Source organism: Stegostoma tigrinum, chromosome 2, assembly GCF_030684315.1.
Source record: "Stegostoma tigrinum isolate sSteTig4 chromosome 2, sSteTig4.hap1, whole genome shotgun sequence".
NCBI classification, from domain to species: domain Eukaryota; kingdom Metazoa; phylum Chordata; class Chondrichthyes; order Orectolobiformes; family Stegostomatidae; genus Stegostoma; species Stegostoma tigrinum.
This window is the reverse complement of record NC_081355.1, coordinates 101,711,429-101,735,989: the sequence shown is the minus strand read 5'-3', so window position 1 is coordinate 101,735,989 and position 24,561 is coordinate 101,711,429. Positions and strand designations below refer to the sequence as shown.

Genomic DNA, 24,561 nt, shown 5'->3' with positions numbered 1-24,561 from the left:
GTGTATGGTCTCCCTTTGAAGACCATGCTTCCTTATGTAAAACTTGTCATCCTTTTCCGTTGTGAATTGGAAGTGCAAATTTTTATTTTTAAATTTTTCAGCCTTGTCACTATATATTTAATATGAAATTTACTTAAAAATGGCAATGGGAGAGACAGTAAGGGTTTAGATAGTGAGAAATGTTCCCCCCCCCCCCCCCCCACCATCCCCTAGTAAACTTTTCCCTATTGACCCTAGATTCTTAGAGCTATACAGCGTGGAAGTAGACCTACAGTCCAATTCGTCCATGTTGACCAGAAATCTTAAATAAATCTAGTGACATTTGCCAGCATTTGGCCAATATCCCTCTGAATCCTTCCTATTCATATACCAATCCAGATGCCTTTTAAATGTTGTAATTGTACAGACCTCCACCACTTCTCTGGCAGCTCATTCCATACATGGATCACTCACTGTGTGAGAAAGTTGCCCCTTAGGTCCTTTTTAAATCTTTTCCCACTCACCTTAAACCTATGACCTCTAATTTTGGACTCTCCCACGCCAGGGAAAAGTCCTTGTCTATTCACCCTATCAATACCCTTCATGATTTTATAAACCTCTTTAAGGTCACCCCTCAGCCTCCAACACTCCAGGGAAAATAGCTCCAGCTGATTCAGCCTCTTCCTAAGCTCAACCCCTTCAACCCTGGCAGCATTCTTCTTTCCGAAGAAGGTTCTAGACCCGAAATGTCAGCTTTCCTGCTCCTCCGATGCTGCTTGGCCTGCTGTGTTCATCCAGCTCTCCACCTTGTTATCTAATATTCTTGTTAATCTTTTCTGAACCCTTTCAAGTTTTACAAAATCGTTCCTATTAGCAAGGAGACCACAATTGTGTGCAGTATTTCAAAAGTGGCCCATTCAATGTCCTTTCAATATAGTGTGGAGTAGGAGGAACACAGCAGGTAAGGCTGTATCAGAGGAGCAGGAAAGTTATGTTTTAGGTTTACACCCTTCAGGTCAGGGGAGAGGGAAGGGAGCTCAAAAACAAATGATGGGGGGCGTGGAATTGGGGCTGGAGGAAGGTGGGTGGGATGGTGAAACATGAATGCAGGTATGGGGTTTTGAAGATAGTTCATGGGAAAGGTGAAGTGGGTAGGTAAAAAAGATGATGGACTGGTTGTGTCAGGTCAAGGAGTTGGGATGAGAGAAAGGGTTGGGCCTGGGTTGAGCCCAGGGTGTGGGGAGATTTTGAAATTGGTGATTTTGTGTTGAGGCCATAGGACTGTAAGCTTCCAAGTCAGAATAGGAGATGTTGTTCCTCCATTTTACATGTGGCATCATTGTGACACTGGAGGAGGCCTGGAAAGGTATGTTACCAAGGAAGTGGGAGGGAGAGTTAAAATGGTTGGCAACCATAAGGTGCTGTCGATTGTAGCGTATACACAAATTGTTCACCTGAGTCTGTGCTTGGTCTCACCATTGTAGAAGAGACCACATTGGGAGCAATGGATACAGTAGACCAGGTTGGAAGACGTACGGGTGAATCCCTGTCAAATGTGGAAAGATTGGGGCCTTCAAAATAGGAGAGAGGGGAAGTGCAGAGACAGGTGTAGCACCTCCTGCAGTTGCAGGGAAAGGTGTTGGGATTGGTGGGGAGTGTGGAGCAGACAAGGGTGTCGTGGAGCGAGTAGTCCAGGAAAGCCAGTTAAGGATGGGGAGAGAAATATTTCTTTGGTGGGGTTGGATTGCAGGTGGCAGAAGTGACAGTGCTGGTTCGGAGGTTAATCGAGTAGTATGTGAGGACCTATGGGGTTACTGTCCTTCTTGTTGTTAGAGGAGGGATTTTGAGGACAGAAGTGCCGTGAATGCAAGAGATGTGTTTGAGGGCATTATGAATCATTGGAGGAGGATTGTTGCAATCTTTAGAGTCAGAGTACGCCTGGGTTGTGTGGGAGTGGAATGCCCCATCTTGGAAGCAACTGCAGTGGATGCTGAGGAATTGGGACTATGGAGTAGCATCCTTGTAGGAGGGTGGGTGACAGGAAGTGTAGCTAAGGTAGATATGGAAGTAGGTGGGTTTGAAATAGATGATGCTGAGATGGTTACAGGAAATGGAGACAGAGAGGTCTCCCAAGCGGAGGCTTGGGGACTGTTTTGCAGAACATCTGCGCTTGGTTCGCAATAAACAACTGCACCTCCCAATCGCGAACCATTTCAACTCCCCCTCGCATTCCTTAGACGACATGTCCATCCCTGGGCCTCCTGCAGTGCCTCAACGATGCCACCCATAGGTTGCAGGAACAGCAACTCATTCTGCTTGGGAACCCTGCAGCCCAATGGTATTAATGTGGATTTCATAAGCTTCAAAATCTCCCCCCCTCCCTCTGCATCCCAAAACCAGCCCAGCTCGTCCCCGCCTCCCTAACCTGTTCTTCCTCTCACCTATTCCCTCCTCCCACCTCAAGCCACACCTCCATTTCCTACCTGCTAACCTCATCCCGCCCCCTTGATCTGTCCGTCCTCCCCGGACTGACCTATCCCCTCCCCACCTATACTCACTTCTACAGGCTCCATCCCCACCCTTGTCTGCCTCCTCTCCACTTATCTTCTCCTCTATCCATCTTCGATCCACCTCCCCCTTTTCCCTATTTATTTCAGAACCCTCTCCCCACCCACCTTTGCTAATGAAGGGTCTAGGCCCGAAACATGAACTTTTGTGCTGCTTGGCCTGCTGTGTTCATCCAGCTCCACACTTTCTTATCTCGGATTCTCCAGCATCTGCAGTTCCCATTATCTCTGATACAAGTCAGGAGTGTGATGGAGTACTCCCTACTTGCCTGGATGAGTGCAGCCCAATAAAGCTCAAGAAGCTTGACATTATCCAGGACAAAGCAGCCTGCTTGTTTGGCACTATATCCACAAGCATCACTTCCTCCACCACAGAGACTCAGCAGCAGTGTGTACTATCTACAAGATGCACTGCAGAAATTCACCAAAGATCTTCAGACAGCACCTTCTAAACCTACAACCACTTCCATCTGGAAGTATAAGGGCAGAAGATATATGAGAACACCAACACCTCCAAGTCACTCACCATCCTGACTTGGAAATATATTGCTATTCCTTCACTATTGCTGGGTCAAAATCCTGGAATTCGTTCCCTAATGGCATTGTGGGTCAACCCACAGCACGTCGACTGCAGTGCTTCAAGAAGGCAGCTCACCACCATCTTCTTGAGAGCATCTAGAGATGGGCAAGAAATACTGGCCAGTCATCGATACCCAAGTCCCACAAATGAGTTGAGAAAATAATTGAACTTTGACCTTTCTATCTGCTTTAGTTTCCATTGTTTGAGCAAGCTTCAAGTGCTTCTTTGCAAACTCGCATGCTGTGATAAATTTCTGTCTGAAGTTTGAAACATGGAAGTGCAATCTCTGACTTATAATTTTAAAAAAATTTAAATAATTCCTTTGCTTCATTCTTATATTGTTTCGGAAGATCCGAGTGCAGTGGATGTAATGGGAGTGTCCCTAATGGCAGACAGTAATGGGAATTTCTTTACTGTAGTCATTCGGGCATTCTTGACAATAAGTTGTCTTTGAGGTATTCAAAGTTTAATGGAATATTTCTAATTAACCTTGTGTCATCATTTCTTTGAATATTTGTAACATGAGCTTCGAGCCTTGATCTGAATGTTTCTTTGGGTAAACCATATCTTGTGAAAACATGAACTAACTTTACCACTGTGATTTTGCGTTATTGTTTCCTAAATTTACTGTTTCAGGAATGTTTGTTAAAAAATAACAGTATCATTAAAAGATTTAATTTCTGTTCATGGTTTTAGACTGGGCACCCTACATAATTTATTAGGACTCGGCTACATGGCTCTTCAAAAGCTGATATTGGAATTTTGTTTTTGTCCATTCATGGAATGGTTGATATTACTGGCTAGGCCAGCATTTATTGCCTATTCCTAATTGCTGTTCGAGTAGTTAAGAGTCAACCACATTGCTGTGGATCTGCGGTCACATGTAGGCCAGACCAGGGAAGGATGGCAGTTTCATTAGTGAACCAGATGGGTTTTTCTGAAAATTAGCAATGAATTCATGGGCATCATTTGGCTCCTAATTCCACATTTTTTATTGAATTCAAATTTGAATCCAGGTCCCCAGAACATTACCTGGTCTCTGGATTAATAGTGCAGCAATAATAGCACTACACCGTCACCTCCCCCAAATTAAAGAAACTGGTTTAATTTTTTGCACGAGGTTTCCCCACTGTCTGACAAAATTTGACCACGTCTTTATGAAATCCTGGCAAATGCAACTGTTTGTAATATTTTAGCTGGTGCACTCTTCATACCTAAATGACCTGCCATTGGAATTTCATGAGCTATTCAGAGTGTTTCAATACTATATTCAAATGGGATTACATCTGATGGACCACTGGCCACTTCTTGTGGACTGGTGTTTGAGGTGGTTTCCGTTTCCTCATTAGTAGATTATTTTATTTGCTTGGGTATTGAGTCTGAATTGATTGCGTGGTATAACTCTTCAAATTCAGGTTCTGTTCTTCTTGCATTTCTATTAAAGAAGATGGGGTCATATGTTAACTTTATTCTGTTTCTGTTCATCTCTTTCTGTTCATTTTCAAGAATTGTATCCAATAACTGAATTTCCAAGTGTTCTTCCTGTTCATAGAAAACATGGAATTGCTACAGAGTGGAAGCAGGCCATTCTGCCCATTATGTCTATACCGACCCTCTGAAACGCATCCCCAGACCTATCCCCACCCTCTTAACATTGACCCCTCTGTCTCCCCAACTACAAGTTCCTTCTTAGCTGTAAGGAAATGCTCTTAACCCTGACACTGGGCAGGTATTCTTGCCTTCGCAGCACCTTGGCATGACAGAGGACAGCACCTTGCCCCTAGCCTATATTGTCCTTTTCATTATCACATCTGTTTTTACTACTCCACTTGAACACTTGGGGATAACGGTATCTTCCCCACCCATCTTTTAGTCATTGTTCTTATCCACATAGGCAATAAAACTTACGTACCAGTTGGATAGGGGCAAAGACTATGGCTCCTCCAGCATTGGGGCAAAAGCCGAATTACGCTTCCTTTTCCTTGAGGCTTGACCGTCTCTACCACCCGACTCCAATTCATCAGCCCTTATCCATAGTTCCTTTAAGTGTGCACAGCTAATGGTAGATCTGATTGTCTAGGAATAGACTGCTCCCAGTAACCTCCCACATAATATATAATAGGGAAGTATTGGATTGTTGCCTGTCAGAAAAAGGGAGAAAACCTGACAATGAGCAACAGAGTTCTAGGATTACATATTGGTCATTGTGCAAAATGTTTTATCCATTCTCAGCCAAGCCATGGAAAGAACATCACACCCTTTTCCCTTAAAGCAGTGCATTTTGTGTGCTGAACCAGTGTTACCTGACTATTAGCTCCAGCCATTCAGTTAATGACCTCATATTTGAAATAAACTGCTTTGCATTCAACATAAGCTTTTACAAAATGGAAAAAGCAAGTAGGAAATTGTGATACATTTTTTGAAGTATGAGTAAAATGAATGATCACACTGTTGTGGAACCTGCTGGTGTACGTGCAGAAAGGATTGAAGAGCATGGTTTTTTTTACTACAGCAGAAAGTAAATAGCACAATGCAAGTAAATGCCTGAGTCTGAGTGGCTGTTTTGTTTTGGTAAACCACAGCTAATAATGATCTTATTGTTTCCATAGTCTGTTGCTGAAGATTTTAAAAAAAAAGGAGACAAAATTGATTTGCTGCTTGTGGAATTGTCTGAGGAGAGGCAGTCAAAATCCAAGGTGTAAATTGGACCATTGGATTAATGCCAGTTATAACTTAAATGACAGACCTTGGAAGGTACATTCTGACTTCAGCTCTTCAAGAACACATACAAGCAGAAAGGCATTGTTCGTTGCTTAGCGTGTGCAGTAGTATATTCGTGGTTTGAGAATTACTTAAAAGATAACTGGAAAATTTTGTTTTCACAATTTTTGTGTCAGATTTCTAATCCCTCCAGCTGTGCTGCTCACCATTTCCTAGTTGACAGGTAGATAGGCTGAAAGTCTTAAAGTCATTATCAAAGACTCCGTAATTGATTTCTCTTATGTTTTAACTCGCTCCCCAAATGGTGGGTTCTCTTTGCTTGGTGCTAAAACTATCAACATCCCCCAACACACAATTTGGAGAATTGAAATCAATTTGCAAGCAATCTTTGCCTTTTAGATGAGGTGATGAAAAGCCATAAGGTTCTAATGCTCAGGTTGATTTGCCTTCTCAACTTCAGTACCCCATCCCCATTGCCAGCCCCATGTCCTGTCTGTCCTGCCTTTCATTAGTTTCAGGCTATGCTGTCTTGTGATCCCAACATCTCTTATCGATTTGTTGGTAAGTATGTTGGACTGTAACTTGAAAATGGAAAGAGTAACAGAATGCAGGAAAAAGTGGTTTTCTTTTCACCACGCTAAAGTGAAATTTGATATTCTAGTTCTTAAAATTTAAATGTGGTCAGCTTGATCAAGACGTGGAGTGCCAGATGGAGGTTGTGGTGATTTTGGTGCACAGGTAAAAACGTGTGAAATGGTTTTTGTACTTATAAGACACATGCTTGTTTGAAACTCTGGTATTAGTGTGCCATTTTGGTCTTAATTATTATTAACTACTGTAAAGCAGACACCTGCAGTTTTAGCACTGGAACATTGTCTTGACACAATTTTTATGGACCTGCTGCTGGACCCAAGGTTGGATAGACTTGTTATATTTTCACCAGAACGTAGGAGCTTGAGATGCGACCTAATAGAAGTTGTAAGGTTGTGAGTGGCATGGATAGAGTGGAAAGTATGAGGCTTTTTCCCAGGCTGGAGAGGTCAATTGCTAGGCGGCACAGATTCAAGGTGCGAGAGGGGAAGTTTTTAAAAGAGATGTGTGAGGCATGTTTTTCACACAAAGGATGGTGAGTACCCGGAACATGTTGCCAGAAGTGGTGGAAGCAGACACAATGGCAGCATTCAAGAAGCACCTGGACCAATATATGAATAGGAACGGAATAGAGGGATACGGATCCTGTAAGTGAAGACAGTTTTAACATGGAAGGGCAAAATATGGCAGCACAGGCTTGAAGGACCAAAGTGCCTGTTTAACATGCACATTTGTGTATAATTTTCCAATCAATATGGGCTGATGAATGAATTTCGAATCACAAGTTGCTGGATGATTTACCTTGCTCTATGTCAGCCTCACAAGATTGTTATTTTCACTTAATTTTCCCTCAAGTCCAAGAACACAACAGAAGGACTAGGAATAGGAGTAGGCAATTCAGCTCAAACCTACTCTTCCAGTTAAGATAATCATGGCTGATCTCATCTCCACTTTTCTGCCCACTCTTCATAATCCTTCAACTCATTACTAACTAAAAACCGTCCATCTTGACCTTAAGTTTACTCAATTTCCTAGCATCCACCACAGTCTGAGCTAGTGAATTCCACAGATTCATGACCTTTGAGAAGTTGTCTTGTTTTGTGACCAATTAAGTTTGCTGCAAATAGTTAAAGCTGCTGCTGGTACCTATTGAGATTTAAGTTACTACAATGCCATTTGACCTCTCAAACCTAGAAAGGGAACATTTGGAATTGTGGAATCTCGTTCAAGTACACTGTCAGATATTTATACTTGTAGTTTTCTCTCTTATCTCTTTGTTTTCTCTCCTCAATCTGATCTTTCACTAGCAACTGTGAATCGCATTTATACAGTGTATTTAATCCAGCAGTTCAAAACATCATGAAACAAAATCTGTTAATGAAAGTTTGTTAGATGTGGCTGGTTTTAAGTGTCTTGGAGATATAGAGTTGGGGAGATGATTGCAGATCTTGGGGTTTAAACCACTGAAGGCACAACAATCATCAAAGAAGTGATCAAAATCATGTTATCAGTCTTTGGTTCATAATCAGTTTGCACTTCCACACACACAATTCTAATAATAAAAGAGATGGGAAATTGGCTTAATTAATACTATGATATCCCGCTTCAGCACACATCTTGGCTTTGTTTAAACCCCATCATGCATGCAGATGTGCACGTTAGATATTCAGTACTACTTGTTAGGAGTGAAATTTACTTTAGTTTAGAAATGATGTATTTTAATGCAAGTCAAAGCTCAATTTGCGTACAAGGCATGTGGGTTCAACCACTAATACTTGTGAATATGTCACTGACATTATAGCCAATGGTGTCAGCTCTGTCATTGTGGAAAAAAGTCTGAAAACAATCTGTCAGTGCCAAGATACTGATAGCTTTTGTGTAAAAATGGACAGAATACAGTCTGTCTTCCTGAAAACACATCCAATATTCCTAGCAAATTAAAATGCATTTTGATCCCTTTCATTCCCAGCAAATCATTTGATTGTGCAATGTGACCTTCCCCTAACTGTAACATTAATCCTGAAATATCCTTAAACTGCTTCTAAATGTCTTGAAGTCTGTTTGAGTGAAAAAACAGGATTTTATTTATTCCATTTGTGTCAGATTTGTAGTCTAGTGGTGCTGGTTTCTGGTAAAAGTGACTGCTTTGATGACCTCTCGGTGTGAATGCATGATGTGCAGAACGGCTTCTTACTATACAGGTATGAACTCTGTGTAAGCACTTCTTTTTAAAGGAGTGAACCTGCATTGTCCATTAAGGAGCAGGTAGAAAGAATAAAAGCAAAACTGTTTGAAGAGTTGGATGTGATATTGAAGAGGAATTGGGAGCGCTAAAAAATTATTTGGGAGAAAAAGAACCACAATATGCCGTGACTGTTCTGATGTAAAAGCATTTCAAACACCCCTGTGATGACACCTATGTTTTATATTGAATAAGTTAGATAACTGCTACTGAAGGGAGCAAAGTAATGAAGTGATCTTTGAAATTGGTGTGCCTCCCTTTTTAAATCTGAAGTGTTGAGATTATGTACAAATAAGACAGCAGGGGAACGAAGAGTTGTCATGATGTTAGGTGACATTTTACACTTGGATGCATCACAGTGTGTGCTGCAAGCACAATGAACAAGTTAGTGAAGAGTGTGCGGAACTAAACATGGAGTCAAACAGCACAGAAGCAGACCCTTTGGTCCAACCAGTCCATGCTGACTGTGACCTCAAAGTAAACTAGTCCTGTCTGCCTATGCTTGGCCCATATCCTTCCAAGCTTTCTTTATTCACGTACTTAGCCGAACATTTTTTAAATGTTGTACCTGTACCCACATCCACCACTTCCCCTGGAAATTCATTTCACACATGAACCACTCTCTGTAAAAAAAAAACAAAGTTGCTCCTCGTGTCCTTTTTAAATATTTCTCCTCTAATCTTAAAAATATGCCCCCAGTTTTGAAATCCCCCACCATAGGGGAAAGACATGTGCCGTTCACCTGCTGTACACCCCTCATGATTTTATAAACGTCCATAACGTCACCCATCAAGCTCCTATGCCCCGATGGAAAAAGGTCCATTTATCTGATTTAAATGTTTGAAATTACCTAGATATGAAAAAAAAATCTTAAACGTTGGCTTTGACTAGAGGAGAATGTGAAAATAACTTAGCAAGAAATATTGTATCCTCTTTCCAGCAAACTTAGAATGGTCTTGGCACCTGATGAAGTAGTTCATGTGGTTTCCAAAGATCCATTGAATTTCCAAGTGATGTTCTGTGAACAAAGTTTACAAGAAAATGGTAGCTAAATGTAAACGAATTATCTGTACTGATCACTTTTGGAATATGGTCCTCAACTGCCTCAAGGAAGAAAACATTTTTATGCTTTAGTGTAGGTATTTATGATTAAATGAATGAATCCCTATGATTAATTATTGACACATTCTACTTTGCATGGTCCAACTAAACTTTTTTTTATTTCCTCAGAGTGCAGCAGCCAAAAAGTACTGCTGGTTTGTGAATGCAGGATATCCCACTTATTTTACGTAAGTATTCTTTAAGTAGTAGCTTAATGCATTATTTTGGAACACAACACATTTTACATCTGTTAATGCTGCAGAGTGCAGAATTCATTAATGTAGAATGTAAAGAAATTAATGCTAAAACTGAAAGCGAAATACTGCCCGAAATACTGCCGTTTCTAGAAATCTGTAGGAACCTCACATTTATCTAAACTAAATTCCGTCTGCCACTTCTCAGCTCATGGATCCATCTAATCAAAGTACTGTTGACTTTGAGGTAACCTTCTTCACTAACCATGACACAACCTATTTTGATGTCATCTGCAAACTTATTAACTGTGCCAACTATATTCACATACAAATCATTTATATAAATGGCAAAAATCAGTGAGCCCAGTACTGATCCTTGTGGCATACCCATGGTGACAGGCCTCCAGTCTAAAAGGCAACCTTTTATCACCACCCTTTGCCTCCTACCTTCAAACCAATTTTGCTTCCAATTGGATAGTTCTCTCTGGATCCCATGTGATCTAACCTTACTACCCAGTATACCATAAAGGATTTAAGGGAAAGAAATTCATTTAAGTTGTCTCAAACATCCACCAAGTAGAATAACGGTTAACTGTTGAAATATGTGAAAATCAAATTAGTTAGTGCAAAATGCAGACATGGTTTAAACTTGTTTGTAATTACTGGAGTAGTTTTAGTCACTTAGTATGCTGAAACTACAGCATAGAGGCAGGCGCTTCAGCCCATATTGCCTTTTCAAATGTTGCTATCCCTCTTTTAAGCCTATCGGTATAATAATATACAACTGTCTATCCTATCTATAACTGTCTATTGCCTCTACATTATTTACTTCAGCAATTCATATGGTAGAAAGTTGCCCATTCAGACCACATTGTGGGAAAAGAGACTTCTTCTGAATTCTTTAATGTATTTATAACCCTTACCTTTTGAACTTTTGTACAAGTGGAAGAACTTCCATGATATCTATTGTTTTTAAATACCATTGTCCTTGGAAGGTAGAATAGAGGAACTGAATATTATTTACATGGAGAAAGACAAAGCTGCAGCACAGAAGGATCTGGGTATTCTCATGCATGAATCACAAAAAGCTAGCATCAAAGTTCGGGTTAATAAGGAAGGCAAATGGAATGTTGGCCTTTATTTCAAAAGGAATGGAATATAAAAGTAAGAGGTTTTACAAAAGCTGCAGGCTACTAGTCAGATCATAGCTGGAGTACTGTGAACAGGTTTGGGCTCTTTAGTTATAGAAAATGATGCTGGCAGTGTAGGCAGTCCAGAGAATGTTGACCAGGCTAATAGGTATGAAGGAACTGTTTTATGCATACAGTAGACAACAAAATGTGAGGCTGGATGAACAGCCTCACATTTTGTTGTCTTGGATTCTCCAGCATCTGCAGTTCCCATTATCTCTTATGCATACAGTAGGTTGGGCCTGTGCTCAGAATTTAGATGAATGAAAAGTGACCTTTTTGAAACACACAGTTTTTGATTTGACAGGGGTACATGCGGAGAGGTTGTTTCCCCTTATAGGAGATTTTAAGACCAGAGGGCATAATCTTAGAATTAGGGGATGCACATTTAAGACAGAGATTAGGAAGCATTCATCTGTGGCAGAGAGTCTGTGGAAATACCAAGGAACACTGTTGAGGCTGAGTTGTTATTGATTGAGATAGATGGATTTTTAATCAGTACGGAAATCAAGGGTTATAGGGAAAAGGCAGGAACGTGGAGTTAAGGGTTACTGGATTAGCCATGAGTTTATGGAATGGTGGAGCAGACTCAATGGGCTGATTAACCTACTTTTGCTCCTATGTCTTACAACAAGATTGGAAGACCTCTATCAGATGGGAACTGCTAGATGCCTGTGAGGTCCACAGCAACCACATCGGCAACAGGGAACATGGGATTCAAGGGGAGACAATGGTCCAGTGTAATGTCACTAAACTATTAATTTAGAAAGCTTGGTAATGTTCTGGAGACCTGGCTTCATGGAATTTGGATTCAGTAAAAATTTGGAATTAAGGTTCTAACGATGACTGTGGAAGTCACCATCTATTGTCAGAAAAACTAATCAGGTCACTGATACTGTTTAGGAAAGGGAATCTGCCAGCCTAACCTGGTATGACCTACATGTGACTCCAGCTCTGCAGCACTGTGCTGGATTCTTAACTGCTCACTAAAATGGTCAAACATGTCACTGTTATAACAATGACTAAGCAACTTCCCCCAAAAAAATGGAATAGAGTTGAGCACATAGTGTCAAATAAGGCATTGAAAATGACAACGGCAAAAACAGCCATGTCAACCCTACGATGTCCTCACAAACATCTGGGGCAGATTCAAAATTGTAAGAACTGTCTCATAGACTGGTCAAGGAACGGCCTGACATAGTCACACTCACAGAATCATACCTTGCTCTGAATGTACTAGGCACCATCATCATCCCTGAGTATGTCTTGTTCCCCACTGGCAGAGCAGGCTGAGTAGAAGTAGTGTTACAGTGGTATCCAGTCATGAGGGAGTCTCCATGAGAGTCCTCAACATTAACTTCAGACATTGTGACGTTACATGTTGCCAGGTCAGACATAGGCAAGGAAACCTCTTATTGATTCACCACGTACCATCCTCTCTCGCCTGATGTGTCTTTGCATCTCTGTGTTGAAACAGAAAGCATTGCTGGTGACAACGATCCAGAATTTACTCTCAGTGGGAGATTTCAGTCACCATCATACTATAAAGCTGGTTGAGTCCTAAAGGACATTGATGCTAGTCTGGGTCTGCAGCAAGTGGCAAGAGGGAAAAATATACTTGTCTTTGTCCTCATCAATCTGCCAACCACTGATGGTGGTATTGGTAAGGATGACCACCGCAGAATTTGTATGAATCAAAGTCACCCTTTACATTGAGAATATCTTGCATTGTGTTAGAACATAGAACATAGAACAGTACAGCACAGAACAGGCCCTTCAGCCCACAATGTTGTGCCGACCATTGATCCTCATGTATGCACCCTCAAATTTCTGTGACCATATACATGTCCAGCAGTCTCTTAAATGACCCCAATGACCTTGCTTCCATAACTGCTGCTGGCAACGCATTCCATGCTCTCACAACTCTCTGCGTAAAGAACCTGCCTCTGACATCCCCTCTATACTTTCCACCAACCAGCTTAAAACTATGACCCCTCATGCTAGCCATTACTGCCCTGGGAAATAGTCTCTGGCTATCAACCCTATCTATGCCTCTCATTATTTTGTATACCTCAATTAGGTCCCCTCTCCTCCTCCTTTTCTCCAATGAAAAGAGACCGAGCTCAGTCAACCTCTCTTCATAAGATAAGCCCTCCAGTCCAGGCAGCATCCTGGTAAACCTCCTCTGAACCCTCTCCAAAGCATCCACATCTTTCCTATAATAGGACGCCCAGAACTGGACACAGTATTCCAAGTGCGGTCTAACCAAAGTTTTATAGAGCTGCAACAAGATCTCACGACTCTTAAACTCAATCCCCCTGTTAATGAAAGCCAAAACACCATATGCTTTCTTAACAACCCTGTCCACTTGGGTGGCCATTTTAAGGGATCTATGTATCTGCACACCAAGATCCCTCTGTTCCTCCACGCTGCCAAGAATCCTATCCTTAATCCTGTACTCAGCTTTCAAATTCGACCTTCCAAAATGCATCACCTCGCATTTATCCAGGTTGAACTCCATCTGCCACCTCTCAGCCCATCTCTGCATCCTGTCAATGTCCCGCTGCAGCCTACAACAGCCCTCTACACTGTCAACGACACCTCCGACCTTTGTGTCGTCTGCAAACTTGCTGACCCATCCTTCAATCCCCTCATCCAAGTCATTAATAAAAATTACAAACAGTAGAGGCCCAAGGACAGCCTACAACAGCCCTCTACACTGTCAACGACACCTCCGACCTTTGTGTCGTCTGCAAACTTGCTGACCCATCCTTCAATCCCCTCATCCAAGTCATTAATAAAAATTACAAACAGTAGAGGCCCAAGGACAGAGCCCTGTGGAACCCCACTCACCACTGACTTCCAGGCAGAATATTTTCCTTCTACTACCACTCGCTGTCTTCTGTTGGCCAGCCAATTCTGTATCCAAGCAGCTAAGTTCCCCTGTATCCCATTCCTCCTGACCTTCTGAATGAGCCTACCATGGGGAACCTTATCAAATGCCTTACTGAAGTCCATATACACCACATCCACAGCTCGACCCTCATCAACTTTTCTAGTCACATCCTCAAAAAACTCGATAAGGTTTGTAAGGCATGACCAACCCCTCACAAAGCCGTGTTGACTGTATTTGATCAAGCCATGCTCTTCCAGATGGTCATAAATCTTATCCCTCAGAATCCTTTCTAACGCCTTGCAGACGACAGACGTGAGACTTACTGGTCTGTAATTGCTGGGGATTTCCCTATTTCCTTTCTTGAAGAGAGGAATTACATTTGCCTCTCTCCAGTCCTCAGGTAAGACTCCAGTGGAGAGCGAGGATGCAAAGATCTTCGCAAGTGGCGAAGCAATTGCATTTCTCGCTTCCCAAAGCAGCCGAGGACAAATCTGGTCCGGGCCTGGCGACTTGTCAATCTTAATGTTTGACAATTTTCAGCACATCAGCTTCCTCTATCTCTATCCATTCCAGCATGCACACCTGCTCTTCAAAGGTTTCATTCACTACAAAGTTAGTTTCTTTCGTAAAGACAGAAGCAAAAAACTCATTTAGGGCTTCCCCTACCTCCTCAGGCTCCACACACATGTTCCCTATGCTATCCCTGATCGGCCCTACTCTTTCCTTGATCATTCTCTTATTCCTCACCTAAGTGTAAAATGCCTTTGTGTTTTCCCGGATTCCTTCTGCCAAGCCTTTCTCGTGCCCCCTCCTGGCTCTCCTCAGACCATTTTTGAGCTCCTTCCTTGCCTGCATGTAATCCTCTCTAGCTGAACTTGACCCTAGCTTCCTCCACCTTATGTAAGCTACCTTCTTCCTTTTCACAAGAAGCTCCACCGCTCTCGTCATCCAAGGTTCCTTTATCTTACCCCTTCTTGCCTGTCTCAGAGGGACATATTTACTCATCACTCCCAACAACTGTTCCTTAAACAGTCTCCACATGTCTATAGTTCCCTTACCATGGAACAACTGCTCCCAGTCCATGCTTCCTAACTCATGTCTAATCGCATCATAGTTTCCTCTTCCCCAATTAAATATCCTCCCATTTTGCCTAATCCTCTCCTTCTCCATAGCTACGTAGAACGTGAGGCAGTTATGGTCACTATCACCAAAATGCTCTCCCACCACAAGATCTGATACCTGCCCCGGCTCGTTTCCGAGCACCAAGTCTAGAATGGCCTCTCCCCTCGTCGGCCTGTCAACGTACTGCGTTAGGAAACCCTCCTGAACACACCTTACAAAAACAGCTCCATTTCAAATCTTCTGCTCGAAGGAGGTTCCAATCAATATTAGGAAAGTTAAAGTCACCCATTACAACAACCCTACTGCTCCACACTTTTCCAAAATCTGTCGACCTATGCTTTCTTCAATCTCCCTGCTGCTATTGGGGGGCCTGTAGTAAACCCCTAACGAGGTTGTATGGCATTGTCACCATGCTAAATGGTACAGACTTTGAACAGATCTAGCAACTCAAAACTGGGCACCCATGAGGTGTTGTGGGCTATCAACAGCAGAAATATAGTTACTCGAACACAATCTGCAATCTTAAGCACAACCACAACATCCACTGTACCGTTATCATCAAACCAGGGGATCAACCCAAGTTCGCTAAAGGATGCAGGAGGACATACTAGGAGCAGCACTCCTAAAAATGAGGTGGCAATCTGGTGTAGCTATAAAACTGGATTTGCATTCCAAAGAGCATAAGCCCCAAGTGATGGAGCCAGGTGATTCCACAATCAACAGATCAGATCTAAGCTGTACAGTCCTGTCATGATTGTAGATAATAAAACAACCCACTGGCGAAGAAGGTTCCAAAATGTACCTTCTCCCCTCCCAGTGGGGCAAGACCCTGCATAACAGTGCAAAAGATTAGGCTGAAGCATTTGCACCAATTTTCAGTTAATTCAATTCACCCATGTGATATCAAAAACAGCTGAGATTTCTGGGTACTACAAAGGCTGTGGGGTCTCAACATTCTGGCAAAAGTACTGAAGACTAGTACACCAGAATCAGTTGCACTCCTAGACAAGCTGTTCCAGTACAGCTATGACACTGGCATTTTCCCAACACTGTAGAAGATTGCCCAGGTACGCCCTGTGGTCAAAACGTAGGACAAACATAATCTGACCAGTCACCTTCACATCAGTCTATGCTCGACCACCAGTCAAGTGACAGGAGGTGTCATTAACGGTATTATTAGGCAGCTCTTGCTTTGCAATAACCTGCTTCCCAGTGCCCAGTTTAGGTTCTGACAGGACAGCTGAGCTCCAGTCCTTACTTACAGGCTTGGCTTAAGCATAGACAAAAGAGCTGAATTCCAGAGATTAGGTGAGAATGACAGCTGTTGACAAGGATGCGTTTGATGTGTCACCAAGGAGCCCTCGCATAACTGGAGTCAGTGGAAATCAGGGGTTGGCTCTCCATTGATTGGAGTCATTCTTGGCACAAAAGAAGATGGTTATGGTTGTTGGATGCCAGTCATCTCAGCTCCAGGAGATCTCTACACGAGTTCCTCAGGGTAGTGTCCTAGATCCAACCAGCTGCTTCGTTGACAAACTCCCATCCTCCATAAAGTCAGAAGTGGGATGGTCTCTGATGATTGCGCAGTGTTCAGCACCATTTGCAGCTCCTTAGGTACTGAGGTAGTGCAGGTCTAATTGCAGTAAGACTTGGGCTGACATGTGGCAAACAACATTTGTGCTACATAAATGCTCAGCAGTGAGCATTTCTAACAAGAGAGAATTGAACCATCATCCCTTGACATTCAATGGGTTTACCATCAATTAATCTCTGACTGTCAACATCCTGAGGGTTACCATTTGCCAAAACTGACCTTTGGACTAGCTAGATGTAGTGTATATATTCGATAATATATATTTGTGTGTAGCTATACAAGCAGGTCAGATGCTGTGAACCCTACAGCTTGTAACTTGCTTCCTGACTCCCCAAAATCTGCACACCGTTTACAAAGCATATTTCAAGAGTATGATAGAATATTCCCCACTTGGCTGGATAAATGCAGCTGCAACAGCTTGATACCATCCAAGACAAAACAGCTTGCTTGATTGGCACCATATCCACAAACATCTATTCCCTTCACGCTGATGCTCAGCAGTAGTGGCAAGATGCCATCTGCAAGATGCGCTGTAGAAATTCACCAAGGCTCCTTAGACAGCATCTTCCAAACCCAAGACCAGTTCCACCTGGAAGGCCCAGGGTGCAGATTTATAGGAAAGCCATTGTGTGTATGTTCACCTTCAAGGCACTCACCATTCTGACTTTGAAATATGTCACCAATCCTGGAACACCCTCCCTAAGGATATTGTGATTATATCTATAGAATATGGATGTCAGTGGTTCGCCTCCCTGGAACCCGTCTGTCAGGTATTGGCATGAAGAATGCCTTTGTCAGTGAAAACTGGTCACTAGTTCAGACACCAATCAGCCACTTACTGCCAGCTGTATCTCCATCCAAGCCCTTAGCAGCAGTTCAGTTTTAATTAGAGACCCCTTCACTCCTTCGTCTTCCAGGAATATGTGAGAAGAGGCTTAGAAGAATAACTGCAACCCAGATCTGTGTATTCGTCTGGTGTTGCAGTTCTGTGGGGTTGGTGGGTACTGTTTTCTGCAGCTGGCACTCTTGCACTTGCAAGTAAAGGAAAAAAACCTCTTGCTCGCTGATTGTTGCAGTCACGTCAGCAAAAGTCACTGTCAGAAAGGAAACAAGACAACTTCCTTTGCCTGACTTGCAGAAAGAAGTATCCCCAGACTGTCATGGATGAAGGGGGAGCCAGGAGTGAAGTCAAATTAACTGCTTTTCCCCCCTCTTAAGCCAGAGACAGTGTGGTATTATTGATTTGGTCCTTCCCTTTATAGTCCTACTCTTACTGAAATAGGCCCGAACCCTGCTTTTAGAGTTTCCATCTTTAAAAATAAATTTGTGGCAAAATGCCCTGAAAGGTGCAAGATAGTAAGAAAGAAAATGAAGTCACGAAGTTAAACTTGGGAGTTTCTAATAAATAGAGATCAGGTTGGAATTTTGTTTTGAAAATGCTGGTGTTAGTTTAAGTGACTTAGAATTTAGTGCAAAAACAGAAATTGTTGGGAAAACTTAGCAGGTCTGGTAACATCTGTGGAGAGAAAGCAGAGTTAACATTCCCGGTCCAGTGACTCTTTGGATGCTGCCAAACCTCCTGAGTTTTCCATATAATTTCTGTTTTTGTTTCTGATTTCTAGCATCTGCAGTTCTTTGTTAGAGTCCATTGAGTTGGCTCATGTAATAATTCCTGTCCTGGGAGTTGGGATGAAGATGGAAGGCAGTCAAAGGTGTAGGCAATATTTCTTGTTTGCAGTGAATTTGTCCAGTTTGGCTTGAAAATGTGAGATTCTTTCCAGAGATAAAACTTCTGAGTGAAAGATACATGAAAAATGTGTAGCTACTGAGGCCTGGAGCCGCATTTCCTATGGTGTTAAGACAGTAGGTATAGTCAAAAATTGAAACAATATACCCTTGAGCAGTTGAAAAGCATATGAAAGGGTGATTTCTGCTAAAACATTTGGAGAAACTGGTTACTTTGATTGCCCTTATCAAAATGGCCACTGTGAGGAGAAGAGGTGCTGATAGTCCGTCTCCATAGTTCATTGAAATAATATCATCATTTTAGTATCAGATAGTAGTAATTTGCAATTCCTTTGTGCCTTTGGTATTCGTGGGAGTTGGATATCTCTAGGTCAGAATGGTGGTAAGCCTAATGTCCCTGTGTTAAAGGAGATGCTAACAAACTTGCTGGCTTTGGTTTGCAAGAATTCATAGAGGTTTCTAGCTGATTTCAGTCATGTGATTATAACAGCTACATTAAGAGTTTAGCAATGTTGACTATTTGTCTTTATTTAAAGATTTTAAACAGGAGAATCAAGGATAATTTGAAGAGTAAGGGTTGAATTGGAGAAAGAGAAAATAGCAAGAAATATAAAACCAAACAATAAAGATTTCCAGAAGTAAATAAATGGAAATAATGGTGAACAGTGGGAAGCAACAAAATGGCAGAGGCTTAGGACAAGTATTTTCTGTCTGTCTTCACAAAAAGTATCTGAAGAGTAGCCAAAAAGCAGAGGTGCAAAAGGGCGGGAGGAGCACAAAATTGTTAGAATCGTGAGAGGGGGAAAAAAAACTAGGAAAACTACTGAGACAGAAGGTTCAGAGAAATCCCTAGTTCTAATAGCCAGCATCCAAGTGTTTTAAAGGAAATAGTTGCATCTCTAGTGAGTATATTTGTATAATCTTCCACATTTCCATAGATTCTGGAAAGATGCCAACAGGTTGGAAATAGAACCACAAGTCAAGGAAGGAGGAAGATGAAAAGCACAAAATTATAGTTCAGTCAGTCAAAACATCCGGCATCGGGAATACAATCAGACAGAATTAACTTGGCTTTCTGAAATGGAAATAATGTTTGGCCAACTTGTTAGCATTCTTTGAGGATGTAACAGACAGAGTGGCTAAGGGGGAACCCTTAGATGTATATTTGAATTTCCAAAAGACATTTGATAAGGTGCCTCAAACAGAAGAAGAAGGTGTCAAGCATAATAAATCAGCATACGTAAAAGTTGACAGTTGAACAGGAAACGGTTAGAATAAATTGGGTTATTTTCAGATTGGTAAATTGAAACTAGTGGAGTGCTAAAGGGATTAGAGCTGGGACTTCAGCTATTTATGATTAATGCTGGAATCCGTTGTATTATAGCCACCTTTATTAATGAAGCAAAGATACATAGGAAACCAAATTTCAAGGCTGCAAAGAAATTTCACTATTTTAAATGAGTACATACATGTTTGGCATTAGACAATAGTATGGAAAATGTGAAGTTGTCCACTTCCCCAAGAAAAATAGGAGAGCAGATCATTGTTCAAATAGAGTAAAGACTGCAGAATTCTTCTTTACAGAAGAATCATAAGGATATTACAAATATAAGCAGAAGTAGACTCATTTGGTTCATTGAGCCAGTTGTCCTGTTCATTAAGTTCATGGCTAATATGTGTTAATGTTTCACATTTCACATTATTATCTGTGCCCAAGATTTATTCTATTTATCAACATTTCTTCTGCATTATAATATCCTGATTAATGTTAAAACCAGATCAATAACATTGTGTAATAGTTTCAGTGAAAGGCTGCCTATTTAAATTTTTTAAAATATATCAAGTCAGATTTCAGTCTGGGATTTGACTCGACCAGTAATAATATTTACTCGGTTCATTACGCATGAGAATCTCACTCTGCTATTAAAATATTTCATGACCTACCTCCATGCCTTTTGAGGTAGAGTTGAAAGGTCTTTCACCCGTCTGACAGAAATTGTTCTCCTTATCTCTTTCCTAAAAGTGTGAGCCCTAACTTTAAAATACTGCCCTCCAGTTCTGGGCTCGTCCACAAGAAATATCTTTTCCATGTTCGGTTTCTCATGACCATCCAAGATCTTACCCATATCAGTTTAGTCATGCTCACTCTTCTAAACTCTGGTGGAAACGTGACCAGCCTATCATAAACTCCTTATTTTCATAGTCATTTCCTGTCATAATACAGGATAGCATACCATTTCCCCCCTTGATGACACACTGTACAAGGAGACTAATTTTTCTGTAACTCATGCACCAAAGCATGTAAATCCAAATGCACCTTAGAATTCCATAGTTGTTCTCCATTTGATTTTTTTCTTATTTTTGCTGCCAAACTTATCAGTTTCCCATAGTTTACATTGTCAGCCAGATTTTTGCCCAGTATTCTCCTGATAGCTTCTTTGCAACATTTTTTTCTTACTTTGGTGTCACCCATGAATTTAGTTACCATGCCTTCAGTCCCCTCATCTAAGTCATGGCTCTATACTCTAAAAGTTTCAGGCCTCAAAACAGACCTGTGCAGGTTTTCACTCATTCTGTCAATCAAATAAAGATTCTTTTATGCATAATGCTTTTTCTGCTAGCCATACAATCTTCTGTCCATGTGAATGTTACCCCAATTCCATGAGCCTTTATATTCTTCAGGAATCTTTGTGGTACTTAACAATGCATGTGACTTCTTGAAAGAACTCCAATACATTGATTAACTATGATTTCCCTTTGAAATAATGCTGATTCTTCTAATTATCTTGAGTTTTGCTGGGTGTGCAGCAACAATCCTTTTAAAGATTGAATCTAGCGCCTCTCCCATGACGGATGTCAAGCTAATTGGCCTGTGGCCCTTTTTGAAAAGATGTTTATTTTGCTACTTTGCCTCATGGAACCTGTCCAGAATCCAGCAAATTTTGGAAAATTAACACCAATGCATGTACTACTCCATCAGCCACCTCTTTTAATGCTTGAAGTGAGGTCCATCTAGAAACAGAGGTTTGTCAGTCTGCAACTCCAATAGTTTGCCAAGTACCACTTTCCTCGTAATTGTAATTTCATTAATATCTGGTTTTAACGTCCTGTATAGTGAAGACAGAAGCAAATTATTTGTTTCATCTGCCATTTCCTTATTGTCTACTATTAATTCCTCATTCTCACTTTTCAGAGGACTAACATTTGCTTTGCTCTTCTTTTCAAATACCTTTAGAAATACTTATCGATTTTTATATTTCCACCTAGCTTGCTCTTGAATTTCTTCTGCTTCATTTTGGTTAATCCCTATTGTACTTTATATTCTGATCAGTCACCTGGCTGGGCTCTCCTCTTTGTATAGTTAATGCTTTTTTTTCTTAAGTATCAGGCTTTACCTGACTTCATAGTAGGAATATACTTATTCTGAGCATTCTGAAATAACTGTTTAAATGTTTGCCATTGCATGCTTATTAGTCTAGGCCCTAAACTAATATGCCACTTCACTTCAGCTAACTTAGCTTTCATATCACACAGTCGCCCTTGTTGAGGTTTAAAACACTTGCCTTGGATACGGTCTTCTCCATTTCAAGCTGGATGTAAAATTCAATCATGTTGTTGTCACTGCTGCCAAGGAATGCCTTTGTGCTGAGATTATTTATTAATCCTGTCACAGTACACAATACCAAATCCAATATAATCTGCATTCTGGTCAGTCCAGGATCTTGAAAGCATTCCCTGAAATCCTCATCCAGACTACTACTGCCATTCTGATTTTTCTAGTTTATATGTAGATTAAGGTTTAAATGCAACAAATGTTTGAAATTTGAGCAGCATCAGTTCACAATTTGAGTTGGAATGCAGGTAGTATGATGCATCAGGGAGAGGTGAAGTTATCTAGATTCTTTGTACCAGGACACAATGAACGACTTAGGAGATGGTGTTCTAAATTGATCATTGGTCACGGTCAGGGATATATGTCTGTCTGTGAGTGAGGCAGGCAAGTGGATCCGGAGGATAGGAGTTTAGGAATGTCAGCCATCTGCAATTGTCAGTTGGTTTTCGGTTCTGCCAACCCGTTTTGATAAGAGCAGAGGCTGCAGGCAGATTAGCAAAGCGACTGGCACAGTGGTACAGAAAGCTGTTCAAGTGGGTGAGCAACAAGGAATGTAGAAGGGCTTATTATGGTGCGGGGACTGACACAGTTCACTGCAGCAATGAATGAGCATCTAGATAGCTGTCTTTCCTGTCTCGTGCCAGGATTCGAGAAAACTGGAAAGGAAGTTCCGGTAGGAGAGGAAGGATCCAGTGCTTGTGGGCGGTGCAGGTAACAAATGTGTCAGCAGAACTAATAAACCAGTTCTGCGTAGGTAAAACAGGAGTTCAGCACTAAGTTGAAAGCAATTCTTAAAAGATTATATTCTCTGGATTATTATTTGAACTGGAGTATGGTACATAAAATTAGATAGGTGAATATGTGGCTGAGAGACTGACATGGAAGAATTGGGTTCCATTTTGGGCCACTTGCACTCGTACTGGGCAAAGCTGGAGCTGTAAGGTGAAGAGATAGTAAGAACTGCTGATGCTGGAGTCCATTGCCATGGGCCCATAGCTGAAGAAGGGTCCTGATCTGAAATATCAGCTTTCCTCCTCCTCTGATGCTGCCTGGCTGCTGTGTTCCTCCAGCTCCACACTGTGTTATAGCTGTAAGGAAAAAATATTTTACATCTGAACCATGCTGAGACCAGTGTTTTTATGAATGTCATGACTAAGGAAGTAGAGTTTTAAACTAAATAGTAGGCAAGTGATCAAATGTGGAAAGATGTATATCCAAGAGTAGATACAATGCAAGAGAAGAAAATAACATGGGAAATGAGGGTCAGAGAATGGCCTGATGAAACAGAGGAAAAACACTTCAGATATAACAATAATCAAAGCTAAATGCTGGAAAGATAAAAAGACTAAACAAAACGCTCTATTTAAATGTGTGAAACATTCTTAATAAATTTAACAAATCGATAGCGCACGTTGAAGCAAATAAATGAGAGGCGGGGCTGCAGGATTGCAAGGATTGTGTCCTGAATATTGAGGAATGTATGTTATTCCAGAAAATTAGATGACTGTGTAAAGATGGACGGGTAACACTGCTAATCAAGAATGGCATTTGTGCAGTAGTTACAGAAGAGCTTGGTGGTCCAGGAGAACAGGATTGTAGAATTAGTTTGGGTGGAGATGAAGAATAGTTGGGCAAAGAAGTCGTTAGTGTGTGTTTTTACATGAATCACAAAAAAAACGTGGAAGGCAAGTGGAATATCGGCCTTTATTTGAAAACTAGAGTATAAAGTTCATTTCATCTTGTCAAGTACTGTTGAAACTGCCCCTGGAATATAGTGTAGGGTTTGGTCTTTAGACTGAAGGCATTATATATTTGCATTGGAGGCAGTTCAGAGAAGTTTCAGTTACACGGGATAACAGCAGATTGGGACTGTACTGTAGAATAATGAAATGAATCTTGTTAAGTCCACTTAAAATTTTATATATGCTTTGATATGAAGATTGGGAGGACATTTTTGCTCATGGGGCATCCATATACTTTACTCCCTGTTATAATGGTGACTGTATAATTTAGCCAAATTAATGCTAATTAACAAATAATACGATCTGCTTTTCAATACATACATTGAGAAATTTGTGAGCGACAGAACATCCGAGGTTTCTTAACTTGCTTTGTGGTCCTATTTTCATGAAGACAACAGTTGACGACAGTGGTGTCCCTTTTAGTCTTACTGGACTGATTATTGAACATTAATTTGGAGGTTAATTTTGATTAGTAGGTATGGAATCTACTTATAATGTAATACTGTCTAAATAATGCAATATTTCTATGTTGAATAAGAATCTCCAAAAAGCTGCTGAAAAACTTTTATCTGACAATGAGTCAAATATGTCTTAACTGGCAATGGAGGCATCAAGTCAAAATTCTAAGAAGGACTCTGATAATCTTTAAAACATGATATTTTGTTTCAGCACTCCTTTCACTG

At 41.2% G+C, this 24,561-nt stretch overlaps 1 protein-coding gene across 1 annotated transcript in view; it reads left to right on the top strand.

Annotated features, from left to right (window-relative positions):
* Window positions 1-24,561, top strand: part of vopp1b (VOPP1 WW domain binding protein b) — a 71,862-nt gene that overhangs the window by 16,924 nt on the left and 30,377 nt on the right. The window contains exon 2 of the mRNA XM_048551577.2: window positions 9,911-9,969. Within this exon, the coding sequence (XP_048407534.1) occupies window positions 9,911-9,969 (59 nt within the window). The remainder of the gene's footprint in view (window positions 1-9,910; window positions 9,970-24,561) is intronic.